General features: G+C 47.2%; 1 protein-coding gene across 1 annotated transcript in view; it reads left to right on the top strand.

Moving 5' to 3' along the window:
* LOC138748642 (voltage-dependent T-type calcium channel subunit alpha-1I) overlaps positions 1 to 18,096 on the top strand; it is a 181,096-nt gene extending 163,000 nt beyond the window's left edge. Inside the window, exon 2 of the mRNA XM_069909179.1 lies at positions 17,586 to 18,096. Coding sequence (XP_069765280.1) covers positions 17,586 to 17,606 — 21 coding nt within the window. The 3' untranslated portion in view covers positions 17,607 to 18,096. The remainder of the gene's footprint in view (positions 1 to 17,585) is intronic.
* Positions 18,097 to 21,155: the final 3,059 nt, after the last annotated feature.

The following is a 21,155-nucleotide window of genomic DNA, read 5'->3' as shown; positions in this document are numbered from 1 at the left end:
ACTTTGTATCTAACCTGTTTCCCTGCCTTGGAGTGTGTGATGGGACAGAGTAGAGGGAGCTTCACTCTGTATCTAACCTGCCCCTGTCCTGGGAATGTGTGATGGGACAGTGTCGAGCGAGACTCACTATGAATCTGATCTGTCCCTGCTCTTGGAGTCCGTGATGGGATAGTGTAGACGTAGTTCTCTCTGTTTCTAACATGTCCCTGCCCTGGGAGTGTGTGATGGGACAGTGTAGGGTTGGCTAAACTCAGTATCTAACCCATCTCCCTGCCCTGGGTGTGTGTGTTTGGTGGGACAGTGTAGTGGGATCTTCACTCTGTATTTAACCCATTTCCCTGCCCTGGAAGTGTGTGATGTGACAGTGTAGAGGCGGCTTTACATTGTATCTAACCCATTTTCCAATCGTGGGACTGTGTGATCTGACAGTGTACAGGTGAATGCACTCTGTATGTAACCTGTTTCCCTTCCCTGTGTGTGTGTGTGATATGGGACAGTGTAGAAGGGGCTTCATTCTTTATCTAAACTGTTTTCCAGCCCTGGGCTTGTGTGATGGGACACTGCAGAGGGAGCTTCATTCCGTATCTAACCAGTCCCTGTCCTGAGAGTGTGTGATGGGACAGTGTAGAGAGGGCTTCACTCTGGATCTTACACGTTCCCCTGCCCTGGCAATGTGTGATGGGACAGTGTAGAGGGAATTCACTCTGAATCTAATATCATCCTGTCTTGGGAGTGTGTGATGTGTCAATGTAGGGGGAGTTATATCTCTATCTGTATCTCCCTGTCCTTGGAGTGAGTGATGTGACAGTAGATAGGGGGTTACACTCTGTATCTAACTTGTTCCACCCCTCTGGGAAATTGCGATCGGATACTGCAGAGGGGCTTCACTTTGTATCTAACCTGTTTCCATGCCCTGGGAGTTTACGATCGGACAGTGTATAGGGTGCTTCACTTTGTGTCTCACTCATTTCCCTGCCGTGGGAATGTGTGATGGGACACTGTCGAGGGGGATTCACTCAATATCAAAACTGTTTCCCTGCCCTGGGAGTGTGTGATAGGACAGTGTAGGGGTGGCTAAACTCAGTATCTACCCATTTCCCTTCCCTGGGCGTGTGTGTGTGTGGTGGGACAGAGTGGAGGGAGCTTCACTGTGTAGCTAACCCATTTCCCTGCCCTTGGAGTGTGTGATGTGACAGTATAGAGGCGGCTTTAAACTCTATCTAACCCATTTTTCTGTCTTGGGACTGTGTGATCTGACAGTGTACAGGTGAATTCACTCTGTATGTAACCTGTTTCCCTGCCCTGTGTTTGTGTGACATGGGACAGTGTCGAGGGGGCTCCAATCTTTATCTAAACTGTTTTCCAGCCCTGGGAGTGTGTGATGGGACAGTGCTGAGGGCGTTCACTCTGTATCTAACCTGTCACTGCACTGAGATTATGTGATGGGATAGTGTAGGGTAAATTAGCTCTGTATCTAACCTGTCCCTGTCCTGGAAGTGATTGATGGGACAGTGTGGAGGGAGTTTCACTCTGTACCTAACCTGTCCGTGTCATGTAAGTGATTTTTGGGACAGTGTGGAGGGGGCTTCACTCTGTGTTTAAACCTGTCCCTGCCTTGGGAGTGTGTGTGGGACAGTGGAGAAGGTGCTAAACTCTGGATCTAACCTGTTTCTCTGCCCTGGGAGTATGTGATGGGACAGTGTAGATGAGGCTTCACTCTTTATCAAAACCATTTCCCAGCCCTGGGCTTGTGTGATGGGACAGTGCAGAGGAAGTTTCATCCCGTATCTAACCAGTCCCTGACCTGAGAGTGTGTGATGGGTCAGCATAGATGTGTCTTCCTTCTATACCTAACCCGTTTCCCTGTCCAGGGAGTGTGTGATGGGACAGTGTAGAGAGGGCTTCACTCTGTATCTTATCCATTTCCCTCCCTTGGAATGTGCGATGGTAAGTTTAGAGGGAGCTCCACTTTGTATCTTACCTGTCTCTGCTTTGGGAGTGTGTGACGAGGCAGTGTAGAGTGAGTTCACTCTGTACCTACCTTGTCCCTGCCTTGGAAGTGATTGATGGGACAATGTGGAGGGAGTTTCACTCTGCATTTAACCCATTCCCCTGCCCTGGGAGTGAGTGATGGGACAGAGTAGAGAGGGCTTCACTCTGTATCTTACCTGTCCCTGCCTTGGAAGTGATTGATGAGACAGTGTGGAGGGAGCTTCACTCTGTCTCCAACCTGTTTCCATGTCCTGGGAGTTTTAGCATCGGACAGTGTATAGGGTGCTTCACTTTGTGTCTAACCCATTTCCCTGCCGTGGGACTGTGTGATGGGACAGTTTCGAGGGGGATTCACTCAATATCTAAACTGTTTCCCTGCCCTGGGAGTGTGTGATGGGACAGTTTAGGTGGAGCATCACCCTGTATCTAACCCATTTCCCTGCCCTGGGAGTGTGTGATGCGACAGTGTCGAACGGGCTTCACTCTTTATCTAAAGGCTTTCCATGCAGTTGCTATGAGTGATAGGACAGTGTTGATGGCAGTTCACTCTGTATCTAACCCGTTTCCCGCCCTGGGGATGTGTGATGGCACAGTGAAGAAGAGGCTTCACTCCGTATCTAACCTGTCCTTGTGCTGGGTGTAGGTGATGGGATAGTGTAGAGGGAGCTTCACTCTGTATCTACCACTTTTCCCTGTGCTGTTCCTAGCAGATGGGACAATGTAGAGGTAGTTTCACTCTGTATTTAACCCATTTCCCTGCCCTGGGAATGTGTGATGGGACAGTGTAGGGGTGGCTAAACTCTGTATATAACCTGTTTGCATGCCCTGGGAGTTTAGGATCGGACACTGCATTGGGTCCTTCACTCTTTGTCTAACCCGTTTCCCTGCCAAGGGAGTGTGTGATGGGACAGTTTAGAGGGATTTTCACTCTGTATCTAATCTTTCCCTGCGAAATGAGTGTGTGATGGTATAGTGTTGAGTGAATTCACTCTGTATCTAACCTGTCCCTGCCCTGTAAGTGATTGATGGGACAGTGTGGAGGGAGTTTCACTCTGTATATAACACATTTCCCAGCCCTGTGTGTGTTTGAAGGGACAGAGTAGAGGAGGCTTCACTCGGTATCTAACCCGTTCCCATGCCCTGGGAATATGTGATGGGACAGTGTAGAGGGAATTCACTCTGTATCTAATCTCTCCCTGTCTTGGGTTGTGTGATGCGACAATGTACGGGGAGTTAAATCTCTAGCTAACCCATTTCCCTGCCCTGTGTGTGTAATGGGACTCCATAGGGGAGGATTCACTCTGTATCCAACCCATTTCCCTGCAATGGGAGAGTGTGATAGGACAGTGTAGAGGGGGCTTCCTTATGTATCTATCCGGTTACCATGCTCTGGGAGTTTGTGATGGGTCAGTGTAGAGGGAGTTCCACTCTGTATCTAACCTGTCCCTGCACTTGGAGTCTGTGATGGGTTAGGGTAGGGGGAGTACAATCTGTATTTAAACTGTCCCTCTCCTGGAAGTGATTGATGGGACAATGTGGAGGGAGTTTCACTCTGTATTTAACCCATTCCCCTGCCCTGGGAGTGAGTGATGGGAGAGAGTAGAGGGCACTTTACTCTGTATCTAAACCATTCCCCTGCCCAGGGAGTGTGTGATGGGATAGTGTAGAGGGGGCTAAACTCTGCATCCAACCTGTTTCCATGCCCTGGGATTATAGGATCGGACGTGTATAGGGTGCTTCACTTTGTGTCTAACCCGTTTCCCTGCAGTGGGAGTGTGTGATGGGACAGTGTCGAGGGGGATTCTCTCAATATCTAAACCGTTTCCCTGCCCTGGGGATATGTGATGGGACAGTGGAGAGGGAGCTTCACTCTGTATCTAACACTTTTCCCTGCGCTGTGTGCGAGTGAGATGGGACAGTGTAGACGGGGCTTAAATCTGTATCTCAATTGTTTCCCTGCCCTGGGAGTGTTTAATGGGTCAGTGTAGAGGCAGTTTACTCTGTATCTAACCTGTCACTGCACAGGGATTATGTGATGGGATAGTATAGGGTAACTTCACTCTGTTTCTAACCTGTCCTTGTCCTGGAAGTTATTGATGGGACAGAGTATAGGGGGCTTCACTCCGTATCTAAACTGTTCCCCTGCCCTGGGAGTGTGCGTTAACTGTTTCTCTGCCCTGGGAGTTTAGGATGGGACAGTGTAGAGGGCGCTTCACTTTCTGTCTAACCTGTTTCCCGCCCGGGGATGTGTGATGGGACAGTGGAGTGGAGGCTTCACTCCGTATCTCACCTGTCCCTGTCTTGGTAGTGTGTGATGGGGCAGTGCAGAGGGAGGTTCATTCTGTATCTAACCAATATCCCTGACCTGGGAGTGTGTGATGACATACTGCAGAGGGAGCTTCATTCTGTATCTAACACTTTTCCCTACGCTGTGTGCGTGTGAGATGGGTCAGTGTTTTGGGGGAATAAATCTGTATCCAACCTGTTTCCCTGCCCTGGGAGTGTGTGATGGGTTAGTGTAGAGGGAGTTCACTATGTATTTAACCTGTCACTGCCCTGGGAGTGTTTGATGGGACAGTGGAGAGGTTGCTCCACTCTTTATCTAAAGGGTTTCCCTGCACTTGCTATGTGTGATGGGACAGTGTTGATTGCACTTCACTCTGTATCCAACCCGTTTCCCACCTTGGGGATGTGTGATGGGACAGTGTAGAGGAGGCTTCACTCCGTATCTAACCTGTCCCTTTCCTGGTTGTGTGTGATGGGACAGTGTAGAGGGAGCTTCACTCTGTATCTAACACTTTTCCCTGCGCTGTGTGCGTGTGAGATGGGACAGTGTAGACGGGGCTTAAATCTGTATCTAAGCTGCTTCCCTGCCCTGGGAATGTGTGATGGGTCAGTGTAGAGGGACTTCACTCTGTATTTAACCTGTCCCCGCCCTGTGAGTGTGTCATAAGACATTATAGAGCGGGCTTCACTCGGTATCTAACCTGTTTCCCAGCCCTGCGGATTTGTGATGGGTCAATGTAGAGGGAGTTCAACCTGTTTCTTACATGTCCCTGCCCTGTGAGTGTGTGTTGGGACAGTGTAGGGGTGGCTAAACTCGGTATCTAACACATTTCCCTGCCCTGGGAGTGAGTGATCGGATAGAGTAGATGGGTCTTCACTCTGTATCTAAACATTTCCCCTCCCCTGGGGATGTGATGGGACTGAGTTGAGGGAGTTCACTCTACATCTAACTGGTCCCTGTCCTGGGAGTGTGTGAGGGGACAGTGTGGAGGGTTATTCACTCTGTATCTAACCAGTTTCCCTGCCCTGGGGATGTGTGATGGGAGAATGTGGAGGATGCTTCACTCACAATCTAACCTGTCCCTGACCTGGGTGGGTATGATGGGACAGTGTAGATGGAGTTCACTCTGTATCTAACCAGTCCCTGCCCTGGGAGTTTGTGATGGGATAGTGTAGGTTAAATTCACTCCGTATCTAACCTGTCCCTGTCCTGGAAGTGATTGATGGGACAATGTGGAGGGAGATTCACTCTGTATTTAACACATCCCATGCCCTGGGAGTGAGTGATGGGACCGAGTAGAGGGGGCTTCACTCTATATCTAAACCGTTCCCCTGCCCTGGGAGTGAGTGATGGGACAGAGTAGAGGGGGCTTCACTCTGTATTTGAAGCATTTCCCTGTCCTGGGAGTGTGTGATGGGACAGCGTAGTGGGAGCTTAATTCTGTATCTAACCTGTCTCTGTCCTGGGAGTGTGTGATGGGACAGTGTCGAGGGGGATTCACTCAATATCTAAACCGTTTTCCTGCCCTGGAAGTGTGATGGGACAGTTTAGGTGGACCTTCACTTTGTATCTAACCTGATTCCCTGCCCTGGGAGCGTTTGATGGGACAGTAGAGTGGTGGCTTCACTCTTTATCTAAAAGTTTTACCTGCACTTGCTATGTGTAACGGAACAGTGTTGATGGCACTTCACTCTGTATCTAACCCGTTTCCTGCCCTGGGGATGTGTGATGGGACAGTGCAGAGGGGTCTTAAATCTGTATCTAACCTGTTTCTCTGCCCTGGGTGTGTGTGATGGGTCAGTGTAGAGGGAGTTCACTCTGTATCTTACCTGTGACTGCACTGGGATTATGTGATGGGTTAATGTAGGGTAACTTCACTCTGTATCTAACCTGTCCCTGTCCTTGAAGTGATTGATGGGACAGAGTATAGGGGGCTTCAATCTATATCTAAACTGTTCCCCTGCCCTGGGAGTGTGTGTTGGATAGTGTAGAACGGGTTTAAATCTGTATCTAACCTGTTTACCTGCCCTGGGAGTGTGTGATGGGAAGTGTAGAAGGAGCTTCATTCTGTATCTTACCATTGTCTGCTCTGGGAGTGTATGATGAGACAGTGCAGAGTGAGTTCACTCTGTACCTAACCTGTCCCTGCCTTGGACAGTGTAGAGGGAGCTTCTCTCTGTATCTAACACTATTCACTGCTCTGGGAGTGAGCGATGGGACAGTATAGAGGGTGCTTCACTCTATACCTAACCAATTTCCCTGTCCTGGGAGTGTGTGAAGCGAGAGTGTAGAGCGGCCTAAACTAGGTATCTAACCAGTTTCCCTGCCCTGAGCATGTGTAATGGGACAGTGTAGAGGAGCTTCACTCCATATCTAATCTGTCCCTGCCCTCTGAGTTTGCGATGGACAGTGTAGAGGGGGTTTAATTCTGTACCTAACCTGTTTTCCCACCCTGGTATGGTGTGATGGGACAGAGTAGAGGGGGCTTCACTCTGTATCTAACCCATTTCCCTGCACTGTTTATGTGTAATGGGACAGTGTAGATGGAGCTACACTCTGTATCTAACCCGTTTCCTGCTCTGGGGATGTGTGTTTGGTAAGTGAAGATGGAGCTTCACTGTGTATCTAAACTGTCCCTGTCCTGGGAGAGTGTGATGGGATAATGCAGAGGGGTCGTCACTCTGTATATAACCAGTTTCCCAGCCCTGGTATTGTGTGATGGGTCGGTGTAGACAGGGCTTCACTCTGTATCTAGCACTTATCTTTGCCCTGGGAGTGGGTGATGTAACAGTGTAGAGGGTGTTCAATCTGTATCTAAACAGTTTCCCTGCCATGGAGGTGAGGGATGGGACAGTGTAGATGTTATTTCACTCTCAATCTAAACCGTTTCCCTGCCATGGGAGTGTGTGATGCGACTTTGTAGATGTAGCTTCACCCTGTATCTAACGCATTACCCTTCCTTAGGAGTGTGTGATGCGACAGTGCAGAGAGAATTCACTCTGTATCTAACACGTTTCCCTGCCCTTAAAGTGAGCGATGGGACAGTGTAGAGGGGGCTTCACTCTGTATCTAACCCTCTTTCCGTCCCTGCGGATGTGTGATGGGACTGTGTAATGGGAGCTTCACGCTGTATCTAACACTTTTCCCTTCACTGGGAGTGTCTGATGGGACAGTGTTGAGGCAGTTCACTCTGTATCTAACCTGTCCTTGATTTGGGAGTGTGAGAAAGGACAGTGTAGAGGGAGCTTCACTCTGTATCTAACCTGTCCTTGCCCTGGGAGTGTGTGATAGGTCAGTGTGAGGGGGGGTTTCACTCTACATAAAACTTTTCATTTCCCTGGGAGTGTATGATGGGACTGTGTGGAAGGAGTTCATTCTGTATCTAACCTGTCCCTGTCCTGGGATTGTGTGATGGGAGAGTGTAGAGGGGCCTTCACTCTGTATCTAACCCGTTTCCCTGCCCTTGGAGTGTGTGATAGGACAGTGTAGAGGGAGTTCACTCTGTAACTAATACGTCCGGGTAGAGGGATTGTGTCGTTGGAAATTGTAGAGCGGGCTTCACTCTGTATCTACCTGTTTCCCTGCCCTGGGAGTGTGTGATAGAACTGTGTAGAGGTGGCTTCTCTCTGTATCTAACCATTTCCCCTGCCCTGGGTGTGTGTGATGGGACAGTGTTGAGGAATTCACTCTGTATCTAACCTGTGCCTGTCTGGGAGTCTGTGATGGGACTGTGTTGAAGGAGCTCACTCTACATCTAACCTGTCCCTGTCCTGGGAGCGTGTCATGGGACAGTGTAGATGGGGCTTCACTCTGTATCTAACCCGTTTCCCTGCTCTGGTAGCGTGTGATTCGACAGTGTAGAGGAAGCTTCACTCTGTATCTAACCTGTCTTTGCTCTGGGAGTATGTGATGGGATAGCGTTGAGGGAGTTCACAATGTATCTAACCTGTCCCTGACCAGGGAATATTTGGAGTGGGAGTGCAGAGGGAGCTTCACTCTTTGTCTAACTCTCCCTGCCGTGGGAGTGTGTGATGAGACATTGTAGAGAGCATTCACCGTGTATCTAATGTGTCACTGCCCAGCGATTATGTGATGGGACTGCGTAGGGGAGGTTTCACTCTGTATCTAACCCATTTCTCTGCCATGGGAGTGTGTGATGGGACAGTGTAGAGGGGGCTTCCTTATGTATCTATCCCATTACCATGTTCTGGGAGTTTGTGATGGGTCAGTGTAGAGGGAGTTTCACTCTGTATCTAACAAGTCCCTTCGCTGTGCATGTGTGATGGGGAAGTGTAGAGGGAACTTTACTGTATATCTAACCTGACCTTGCCCTGCGAGTCTGTCATGGGACATTATAGAGGGGGCTTCATTATATATATAACCCATTTCCCTGCCCTGGGTGTGTGTGTGGTGGGACAGTGTAGTGGGATCTTCACTCTGTATCTAACCTCTTTCCCTACCCTGGGGATGTGTGACGGGACTGTGTAGAGGGAGCTTCACGCTGTATCTAACACGTTTCCCTTCACTGGGAGTGTGTTATGGGTCAGTGTTGAGGGAGTTCACTCTGTATCTAACCTGTGCCTGCTCTGGGAGTGTGTGATGGGACTGTGTTGAGGGAGTTCACTCTGTATCTAACCCATTTTCCTTCACTGGGAGTGTGTGATGGGACAGTGTATAGGGAGCTTCACTCTGTATCTAACCTGTTCCTGCCCTGGGAGTGTGTGATGGGACTGCATAGTGCAGGTTTCACTCTATATCTAACCCATTTCACTGCCATGGGAGTGTGTGATAGGACAGTGTAGTGGGGGCTTCCTTATGTATCCATTCCATTACCATTCTCTGTGAGTTACTGATGGGTCAGTGTAGAGGGATCTTCATTCTGTATCTAACCTGTCCATTCGCTTTGCATGTGTGATGGTACAGAGTAGAGGGAGTTCACTCTGTCTCTAACCTGTGCTTGCTCTGGGAATGTGAGATAGAACAGGGTGTTCACTCTGTATCTAATCTGTCCGGACCGAGTGCATGTGTCATAGGACAGTAGAGGGGGCTTCACTCTGTATCTAACCCATTTTCCTTCACTGGGAGTTTGTGATGGGTCAGTGTAGAGGAAGCTTCACTCTGTATATAACCTGTCCCTTCGCTGTGCATGTGTGATGAGACCGTGTAGAGCGAGTTCACTCTGTATCTAACCTGTCCCTGCCCTGCGAGTGTGGTGTTGGGATTGTGTAAGGGGAATTTCTCTCTGTACATAAATCATTTCCCTGCCCTGAGAGTGTGTGATTGGACAGTGTAGAAGGAGTTAAATCTGTATCTAACCTGTCCCTGCCCTGGGATTCTGTGATGGGACAGTGTAAAGGGGGCTTCATTCTCTATCTACCTGTTTCCCTGCCCTGGGAGGGTGTGATAGGACAGTGTAGAGGGGGCTTCCTTATGTATCTATCCCTTTACCATGCTCTGGGAGTTTGTGATGGGTCAGTGTAGAGGGAGCTTCACTCTGTATCTAACCTGTCGCTGCCCTGCGAGTGTGTGTTGGGACTGTGTAAGGGGGATTTCTCTCTGTACATAAATCATTTCCCTGCCCTGAGAGTGTGTGATTGGACAGTGTAGAAGGAGTTAAATCTGTATCTAACCTGTCCCTGCCCTGGGATTGTGTGATGGGACAGTGTAAAGGGGGCTTCATTCTCTATGTACCTGTTTCCCTGCCATGGGAGGGTGTAATGGAACACTGTAGATGATGCTTCTCTCAGTATCTAACCTGATTCCCTGCCCGGGGGATGTGTGATGGGACAATGTCGAGGGAGCTTCACTATATCTCACGTGTCCCTTCGCTGTGCATGTGTGATGGGGACGTGTAGAGGGAACTTTACTGTATATCTAACCTGACCTTGCCCTGCGAGTCTGTCATGGGACATTATAGAGAGGGCTTCATTATGTATATAACCCATTTCCCTTCCACAGGGTGTGTGTGATGGGACAGTGTTGAGAGAGCTTCACTCTGTATCTAACCCATTCCCCTGCCCTTAGAGTGTGTAATGGGACAGTGCAGAGTCTTCAGTCCGTATCTAACCCGTGTCGGTGACCTGGAAGTGTGTGTGATGAGAGAGTGTAGAGGGAGTTTAACTCTGTATCTAACCTGTCCCTGTCTTGGGAGTGTGTGATGGGACAGTGTAGTGGGTGCTTCACTCTGCATCTAACCTATCCCTGTCTTGGGAGTGTATGATGGGACAGTGTAGTGGGTGCTTCACTCTGCATCTAACCTGTCCCTGTCTTGGGAGTATGTGATGGGACAGTGTAGTGGGGGCTTCACTCTGTATCTCACTTGTACCTGCCCTGGGAGTACGTGATGGGACAGTGTTGAGGGAGTTCACTCTGTATCTAATCTGTCCCTGCCCAGCGAGTGTGTGATGGGTCAGTGTGCAGGTGGTGGTGGGGGTGGGGTTTCACTCTGTACATAATCCATTTCCCTCTCCTGGTAGTTTGGGATGGGACAGTGTAGATCAGAATTCAGTCTGTATCTAACCCATTTCCCTGCCCCGGAAGTGAGTGATGGGAGAGTGTAGAGGGGTATTCACTCAGCATCTAACCTTTCCCTACTAAAGCAGTGTGTGATGGGAGAGTGTTGAGTGAGTTCACTCTGTATCTAACCTGTCCCTGCCCTGGAAGTGATTGATGGGAAAGTGTGGATGGAGTTTCACTCTGTATCTAACACATTTCCCTGCCCTGTGTTTGTTTGAAGGGACAGAGTAGAGGAGGCTTCACTCTGTATCTAACCCGTTCCCCTGCCCTGGGAATGTGTGATGGGACAGCGTAGAGGGAGTTCACTTTGTATCTTAGCTGTTTCCCAGCCCTGCGGTTTTGTGATGGGATAGTGTAGAGGGAGCTTCACTCTGTATCTAACCTGTCCCTGCTCTTGGAGTCTGTGATGGGATAGTGTAGACGGAGTTCTCTCTGTTTCGAACATGTCCCTGCTCTGGGAGTGTGTGATGGGACAGTGTAGGGGTGGCTAAACTCAGTATCTAACCCATTTCCCTCCCATGGGTGTGTGTGTGTGGAGGGACAGTGTAGTGGGATCTTCACTCTGTATCTAACCCATTCCCCTGCCCTGGGAGTGAGTGATAGTACAGAGTAGATGGGGCTTCACTCTGCATCTAAACCGTTCCCGTGCCCTTGGGATGTGTGATGGGACAATGTAATGGGAGCTTCATGCTGTATCTAACACGTTTCCAGACCTTGGAGTGTGTGATTTAACAGTGTGGAGGGGGCTTCACTCTGTATTTAACCTGTCCCTGACCTGTGAGTGTGTCATAAGACATTGTAGGGTGGGCTTCATTCTGTATCTAACCCATTTCCCTTCACTGGGAGTGTGTGATGGGAATGTGTAGAGGGAACTTCACTCTGTATCTAACCTGTCCCTGCTCTGGGAGTGTGTGATGGGACAGTGTTGAGTGAGTTCACTCTGTATCTAACCTGTCCTTGCCCTGGGAATGTGTCATAGGTCAGCGTAGGGGGTGTTTCACTCTGTACATAAACCTTTTCCTTTCCCTGGGTGTGTGTGATGGGACTGTGTGGAAGGAATTCACTCTGTATCTAACCTGTACCTGACCTGGATGGGTATGATGAGACAGTGTAGAGGGGACTTTACTCTGTATCTAACCCGTTTCCCTGCTCTGGTAGCAAGTGATTGAACAGTGTAGAGGGAATTCACTCTGTATCTAACCTGTACCTGACCTGGATGGGTATGATGGCACAGTGTAGAGGGGGCTTTACTCTGTATCTAACCCGTTTCCCTGCTCTGGTAGCATGTGATTGGACAGTGTAGAGGGAGTTTCACACTGTATCTAACCTGTCCCTGCTCTGGGAGTATGTGATGGGACAGTGTAGAGGGAGTTCAATCTGTATCTAACCTGTCCCTGCTCTGGGAGTGTGTGATGGGACTGTGTTGAGGGAGTTCACTCTACATCTAACCTGTCACTGTCCTGGGAGTGTGTGAGTGGATAGTATAGAGGGTGATTCACTCTGTATCTAACCAGTTTCCCTGCCCTGGGGATGTGTGATGGGACAGTGTAGAGGGGGCTTTACTCTGTATCTCACCCGTTTCCCTGCTCTGGCAGCGTGTGATTTGACAGTGTAGAGGGAGCTTCACTCTGTATCTAACTGTCCCTGGGAGTGTGTGATGAGACATTGTAGAGAGCATTGACTATGTATCTAACGTGTCACTTCCCAGCGATTGTGTGATGGGACTGCGTAGGGGAGGTTTCACTCTGTATCTAACCCATTTCCCTGCCATGGGAGTGTGTGATAGGACAGTGTAGAGGAGGCTTCCTTATGTATCTATCCCATTACCATGCTCTGGGAGTTTCTGATGGATCAGTGTAGAGGGAGTTTCACTCTATATCTAACAAGTCCCTTCTCTGTGCATGTGTGATGGGGAAGTGTAGAGCGAACTTTACTGTATATCTAACCTGACCTTGCCCTGCGAGTCTGTCATGGGACATTATAGAGGGGGCTTCATTATGTATATAACCCATTTCCCTTCCACGGGGTGTGTGTGATGGGACAGTGTCGAGAGAGCTTCACTCTGTATCTCACCTGTCCCTGTCCTGGGAGTGTGTGATGGGACAGTGTAGAGGGAGCTTCACTCTGTATATAACCTGTCCCTGCCCTGGAAGAATGTGATGTGATAGTGTAGAGTGAGTTCACTTTGTATCTATCCTGTTCCTACCCTGGGATTGTGAGATGGGACAGTGTAGAAGGAGTTCACTCTGCATCTAATCTTTCCCTGCCCTGAGAGTGTGATGGGACAGTGTATGGGGGGCTTTACTCTGTATCTAATTTATTTCCCTGCACTGGGAGTGTGTGATGGGACAGTGTAGAGGGGTCTTCAGTCTGTATCTAACCCGTGTCCCTGACATGGAAGTGTGTGTGATGGGAGAGTGTAGAGGGAGTTTAACTCTGTATCTAACCTGTACCTGCCCTGCGAGTGTGCAATGGGACAGTGTAGATAGAGCTTCACTCTGTATCTAACCTTCCCAGTCTTGGGAGTGTGTGATGGAACAATGTAGAGGGTGCTTCACTCTGTATCTAACCCGATTCCCTCCCCTGGGGATGTGTGATGGGACAATGTTGAGGGAGCTTCACTTTGTATCTAACCTGTCCCTTCGCTGTGCATGTGTGTTGGTACAGTGTAGCGGGAGTTCACACTATACCCATTTCCCTGCCCTGGGAGTGTGTGATGGGACAGTGTAGAGGGGGATTAACTCTGTATCTAAGCCGTTTCCCTGTCCTGTGAGAGTGTGATGGGAGAGTGTGGAGGGAGTTTCACTCTGTATCTAACACTTTTCCCTGCCCTGTGTATATGTGATGGGACAGTGTAGAGAAGGCTTAACTCTGTACCTAACCCGATTGCCTGCCCTGGTAGTGTGTAATGGGACAAAGTAGAGGGGGCTTCACTCTGTATCTATCCCATTTCCCTGCCCTGGGAGTTTGTGATGGGACACTGTAGATTTTTTTAAACTTTATTTATTTTGTTCAAAATACAGTCAGTACATAACATATATGACAATTAACCCTAAACATCAATGTTATTTTTTATATATAGAGTAATAAAAGAAAAAAAAAGAAAAGAACCCACCCCCCCTTCAGCCAACTTTCCTAAGGAGAGACATAAAGAAAAAAAAGAAAATAAATTAAAAAAAAATTAAGCATACATATTAAGATCTAATCAATTTAAATTGAAATGTAAATATTCTGAATGTAACAACCAGTTATTGATAAAAAAGTGTAGTTATCACACGAAACATATGTAATTTTTTCCATTATTAAACAATATTTCATTTCATTATGCCATCTATTAATATCAATCATATTTGTATCTTTCCATGTACTAACAATACATTTTTTCGCTACAGATAAAGCTAAATATACAAAAGCAAGCTGAAACTTATCCAATCCCAAACTTTTCAAAGGTTGCAAAGTACCCAATAAAGACACTGTCGGATCTAAAAGTATTTTAATCTTATACAGGTATTCTAAAAACAATTGAATTTTCTTCCAAAAAGATTGTATATGTCTTCGGAGATTTATCCACAAAGGTTCAAAAACACAATTAAAATCACCACCAACTAAAATATTATCATTATCTTGACCCATATATAAAAATGCATCTGAAATAAATATTTCATCATCTACATTTGGAGCATAAATATTAAGTAAAGTCCAAAATTCACTAAAAATCTTACAATTTAATTTAAGAATACATCCTACCTATTCCTCCATTGATTGTAATTCAAAAGATACATTTTTATGTATCAAAATTGCTACACCTTTAGCCCTAGAATTAAATGAAGAAGAATATACATGCCCAACCCAGTCCCTCTTTAATTTCATACTTTCCTTCAGATTCAAATGTGTTTCTTGTAAAAAAGCAACATCAATTTTCATTTTCTTAATATACACCAAGACTCGCTTACGCTTAATCGGACTGTTTAATCCTTGAACATTAAAAGTAGCAAACCTCAACTTTGACATATCTACTATTATTACTAAATACCAATAATATCTTTATATGAAAACTCAAATCAACATATACACGCCCTCCAATAAGAGGAAAAAAAATCACAAATTAAAAGCTAACAAAAATGAAAATAAAAAAAATAAATAAAACTCCTCCTCAAAAAAAACTATCAAAAGGTAGTAATCCCTAAATAAAAATCGGGTGTGGGTCACCCACCAGTGTCTGATGACTAGTAAAGAACTTAGAGCAAATCTCTCCCTCCCCATCCAAACAAGAACATCAAAATATCATAATAACAAAAAAAAATAGAATAAGAAAATTCTTCTTTTCATCCAAGAGATTCCAGTCTCGGAGATCCCATTTCAGAAGAAGTTGGACTCTTTCCATTCCCGTTTTTCCCATTTCTGCCATTTTTTCTGTTTCCAATACAAGCAAATTTTTCTTCAGGAGACAAGGGTGGACTACGTCTTTGTCCTCTTATATCTGCAATGAATCAGCAAAAATCATTGCTTCACAGTCATTCTCAATAAAATACCTTCAACACTGCTGGGTAGCGAAAAGTAGACTTATAACTTTATGCCCCAAAGCTTCTTTAACTGGGTTAAATCGATGTCGGCGTTGAATGACCTCTTGACTCAAGTCAAGATAAAAAAAATCTACTATTCTGAATCAATAACAGAGTTTGTCATTGTCTCGCATTTTGCATTGCGAGTCGAAGTATGGCTTTTCTGTCCAGATAATTCAAACATCGAATTATTATTGGTCTCGGTGGTTGACCAGCTAAGGGTGTTCTTCTTAAAGTTGTATGAGCTCTTTTCAATACCAAGCCTCCAGAAAAAAATTCTTGTCCTAATACCTGTGGGATCCAGTCTTTAAAAAAACGAAGAGGATCTTGTCCTTCTATACCTTCTGGCAAAACAACGATTTTCACATTATTCCTTCCTCTCTAACTCCTTCTCACATTCTCCCAATTCTATAACTGATTTTTCAACCTTCAACACTTTTTCTGTGTTAAAAACCACTTGCTGTTTACATTCCAAAAAAGCAGACTGAAATTTTAAAAAATCTTCACAAGATGCTTCCACACGTGCTTTAACTGTATTCAATTCTGAACTTATACTAGCATTCATTTGAACCATCTCATTCATTAAAGGTTGAATGACACCATTTAACTGCATACACTGTAACTCAGAAAAGCTCAGCCCTGCTTTCTCTGACGTAGTGGCAGAACCAGGTAACTGCAGCTCCTGCTGCAACTCAACGAAATACATTTTAGAGGTTTTGCTGTGGGTCTGGACTCCCAGCGACGGCACCCCGACTTCCTCAGGGGGTCGCCGCTGGTCTCCCCCCGCGGCTCGTTGTTTTTGCGCAAAATCACGGAGGAAAGCGATATCTTCAGGTTGAAATGCTTCATGATGCATTTCAAACAATGGAGTCGTCTTCCTGCGTGCTCCCTCCGTTAAAATCGAGAGGCTTCCAGAATTGGGATCCACTTCTTGGGAACACGCACCTTCTTCCAGAGAACGGGTAATTCCAGCGCCACCCTTCACTTGGTGAGTAGTAGACATTTTGTTTTCACCTCTCACAGACAGTCTTTGTGGTTTAGACACAAGAAGTTAAACCTGAAGCTGTATCAAGTATTTTTACCATTAATGGACATAGTAGTTCCTCAATACTTTAAAATAAAATTTAAAGAGTTTAAACTTGAAAACAAAGGGTTAAAAAACAGGTACTTAAAAGTCTGGCAAAGAGGTCGAGATTACACATCTAGACTCTACGCCATTGTGCCACGCCCCACTGTAGAGGGCGCTTCACTCTGTATCTAAACCGTTTCCCTGGCTTGGGGATGTGTGATGGGACAATATTGAGGGAGCTTCACTCTGTATCTGACCTGTCCCTTCGCTGTGCATGTGTGATGGGACAGTGTTGAGAGAGTTCACTCTGTATCTAACCCGTTTCCTTGTCCTGGGATTGTGTGATAGGACAGTGTAGAGGGGACTTCTCTATGTATCTAACCCATTTCCCTGCCCTGGGAGTGTGTGATGGGACACAGTACAGGGTGCTTCACTCTGTCTCTAACCCGTTTCCCTGCCCTGGGGATGTGTGATGGGATAATGTTGAGGGAGCTTCACTCTATTTCTAACCTGTCCCTTCGCTGTGCATGTGTGATGGTACAGTGTAGAGGGAGTTCACTCTGTATCTAACCTGTCCCTGCCCTTGGAGTTTGAGATGGGACAGTATAGAGGGAACTTTTCTCTGTATCTAACCTGTTCATGCCCTGGGAGTGTGTGATGAGACAGTGTAGAGGGAGTTCACACTGTATCTAAGCTGTCCCTGCCCTGGGAGTGTGAGATGGGACAGTATAGAGGGAACTTTTATCTGTATCTAACCTGTTCATGCCCTGGGAGTGTGTGATGAGACAGTGTAGAGGAAGTTCACACTGTATCTAAGCTGTCCCTGCCCTGCGAGTGTGAGATGGGACAGTATAGAGGGAACTTTTCTCTGTATCTAACCTATTCATGCCCTGGGAGTGTGTGATGAGACAGTGTAGAGGGAGTTCACACTGTATCTAAGCTCTCCCTGCCCTGGGAGTGTGAGATGGGACAGTATAGAGGGAACCTTTCTCTGTATCTATCCTGTTCATGCCCTGGGAGTGTGTGATGAGACAGTGTAGAGGGAGTTCACACTGTATCTAAGCTGTCCCTGCCCTGGGAGTGTGAGATGGGACAGTGTAGAGGGAATTTACTCTGTATCTGTAATGGAAGATTTAAACCGTGTTTCTTCCTTTTGCAGCCTTTGTATCTGCAAGGCTGAGAACCTGCTTGTGTTTTAGAATCAGCAGACATAAGCTAAATTCCACCGAGTGGCCAGAGCTTCTGTTATCTGACGAAAGGACATCTGTGTACCAAGAACATTTAATCTTCCTGCTTGTTTTGGTCACTGACTGTCAGAGGCCTAGCCTTGATGCAAAATAAACTGAAAACTATGTTATTCGATAGAAGACTAGCATGCTCGCCTGCTCGCTTATCTTCTTTGCTGTGCTGGGAATAGGTGCTTGGGGAAGCAGTTTTTGGGTAATATAAGCCATGGTCCCGCTGCTGAAGTTTGAGACTCTCCGAGAGGTGGCAACATCTCTCAGCAAGAAGAAGAACTTCTAGAGTCCAGTCAACGTCCCGGTCGGGGGAGGTGGAGAAGATGTAACCGGCGGCCCTAAAATCTACTACAAGTGTGCAGTCGTTGCATTGCTTCGGCAGTTGGGACCAGTCCAGCCATTGATAAGTATAGTTAGGAAGGGATTGCATATTGTAGTTTGAAATCAGCTTTTGAATTTGTAATAAACATTTGTATAAACTGAACTGCTCTCGGTGTGTATGTGTCTATTCTCTTTCGGGAGTTCAAACACTGTGACCAATCTAAAATGAACAAAATGAGAGGTACAAGTTTATCCAGGACAGTATCTAACCAGTCCATGCCCTGGGAGTGTGTGATGGGACAGTGTAGAGGGAGCTTCACTCTGTATCTAACTTGTGCCTCCCCATGGAGTGAGTGATGGGACAGTCTAGAGGGAGCTTCACTCTCTATCTAACCTGTCCCTGCCCTGTGAGTATGTGATGGGACAGTGTAGAGGGAGTTTAACTCTGAATCTAACCTGTCCCTGCCCTTGGAGTATGTGATGGGACAGTGTTGAAGGAGTTCGCTCTTTATCTAACCTGTCTCTGACCTGGGAGTGTGAGATGGACAGTGCAGCGGGAGCTCAACTCTGTATGTAACCTGTCACTTCACTGGGAGTGTTTAATGGGACAGTGTAGAGGGACTTCACTCTGTATCTAATCTGTCCCTGCCCTGGGAGTTTGTGATGGGACAGTGTAGAGGGGGCTCCACTCTATATTTAACACGTTTCTCTGCCCTGTGTGTCTATGATGGGAGAGTGTAGAGGGGGCTTCAGTTGGTATTTAACTCGTTTCCCTTCCCTGGAAGTGTGTGATGGGACAGTGTAGAGGGGGCTTCACTCTATATCTAACACGATTCCCTGCCTAGGGTGTCTGTGATGGGACAGTGTAGAGGGGGCTTCAGTCGGTATTTAACCAACACACCCCTTCCATGGAATTGTGTGATGGGACAGTGTAAAGGGGACTTCACTCTGTATCTAACCCGTTTCCCAGCCCTGGAGGTGTATGATTGGAGAGTGCAGAGGGGGCTTCATTCTGTATCTAACCCGTTTCCCTGTCCTGGGGATGTGTGATGCAACCGTGTTGAGGCAGATTCAAACTGCATCTAACATGTCCCTGCCCTGTGAGTGTGAGATGGAACAGTACAGAGGGAGTTCACTCTGTATCTAATCTGTCCGAGCTGAACGAATGTGTCATGTGTAGAAGGAGTTCACTCTGTACCTAACCTGTACCAATCTAGGACATTGTAGACGTGATTCACTCTGTATCTGACCTGTCCCTGACTGGTGAATGTGAGATGGAACAGTGTAGAGGGAGATTAACTCTGTACCTAACCTGTCCCTACCCTGGGAGTGTGTGATGGGACAGTGTAGAGGGGACTTCACTCTGTATCTAACCTTTTACCCAGCCCTGGGTGTTTGTGATTGGATAGTGTAGAGGGGGCTTCAGTCAGTATTTAACTCGTTTCCCTTCCCTGGAAGTGTGTGATGGTAGAGTGTAGAGGGAATTCACTCTATATCTAACCTGTCACTGCCCTGGGAGTATGTGATGGGATAGTCCAGAGGGAGTTCACTCTGTATCTAATCTGTCCAAGCTGAGGGAATGTGTCATAGGATATTGTAGAGGGGATTCACTCTGTATCTGACCTGTCCCCGACAGGTGAGTGTGAAAAGGGACATTGTAGAAGGAGCTTCACTCTGTATCTTAACTGTCCCTGCCCTGGGAGTGTGTGAAGGGAAAGTGTACAGGGATTTGACTCTGTGTCTAACCTGTCCCTGCCTTGCGAGCATGTGATGGTACAGCATAGGGGGGGGTTTAACTCTGTACGTAAACTATTTCACTGCCCTGGGAGTGTATGAAGGGACAGTGTAGAAGGAGTTCACTCTGTACCTAACCTGTACCAGTCTTGGAAATGTTTGATGGGACAGTGTAGAGGGGACTTCACTCTGTATCTAACCCTTTAGCCAGCCCTGGGTGTTTGTGATTGGATAGTGTAGAGGGGGCTTCAGTCAGTATTTAACTCGTTTCCCTTCCCTGGAAGTGTGTGATGGTAGAGTGTAGAGGGAATTCACTCTATATCTAACCGGTCTCTGCCCTGTGAGTGTGGGATGGGATAGTCCAGAGGGAGTTCACTCTCCATCTAATCTGTCCAAGCCGAGGGAATGTGTCATAGGATATTGTAGAGGGGATTCACTCTGTATCTGACCTGTCCCTGTCAGGTGAGTGTGAAAAGGGACATTGTAGAGGGAGCTTCACTCTGTATCTTACCTGTCCCTGCCCTGGGAGTGTGTGAAGGGAAAGAGTACAGGGATTTGATTCTGTATCCAACCTGTCCCTGCCCTGCGAGCGTGTGATGGTACAGCATAGGGGAGGTTTAACTCTGTACATAAACCATTTCACTGCCCTGGGAGTGTATGATGGGACAGTGTAGAAGGAGTTCACTCTGTACCTAACCTCTACCAGTCTTGGGAATGTTTGATGGGACAGTGTAGAGGGGGCTTCACTCTGTATCTCACCCGTTTCCCAGCCCGGTGTGTGTGTGATTGGACAGTGTAGAGGGGGCTTAATTCTGTATCTAACCCGTTACGCTTCATTGGGGGTGTGATAGGACAGTGTAGAGGGAGTTCACACTATATCTAACCAGTACCTGCCCTTTGATTGTGTGATGGGACAGTGTTGAGTGAGCTTCACTCTGTACCTAACCTGTCCCTGCCCTGGGAGTGAGTGATGGGACAGTGTAGAGAGGACTTCAATCTGTATCTAACCCTTTACCCAGCCCTGGGTGTTTGTGATTGGATAGTGTAGAGGGGGCTTCAGTCAATATTTAACTCGTTTCCCTTCCCTGGAAGTGTGTGATGGTAGAGTGTAGAGGGAATTCACTCTATATCTAACCTGTCACTGCCCTGGGAGTGTGGGATGGGATAGTCCAGAGGGAGTTCACTCTGTATCTAATCTGTCCAAGCCGAGGGAATGTGTCATAGGATATTGTAGAGGGGATTCAGTCTGTATCTGACCTGTCCCTGACAGGTGAGTGTGAAAAGGGACATTGTAGAGGGAGCTTCACTCTGTATCTTACCTGTCCATGCCCTGGGAGTGTGTGAAGGGAAAGTGTACAGGGATTTGACTCTGTATCCAACCTGTCCCTGCCTTGCGAGCATGTGATGGTACAGCATAGGGGGGGTTTAACTCTGTA

The sequence above is a fragment of the Narcine bancroftii genome, chromosome 13, assembly GCF_036971445.1.
Source record: "Narcine bancroftii isolate sNarBan1 chromosome 13, sNarBan1.hap1, whole genome shotgun sequence".
Lineage (NCBI taxonomy): Eukaryota > Metazoa > Chordata > Chondrichthyes > Torpediniformes > Narcinidae > Narcine > Narcine bancroftii.
Note: the sequence above shows the minus strand (reverse complement) of the source record. Positions and strands in the feature narration are given on the sequence as shown.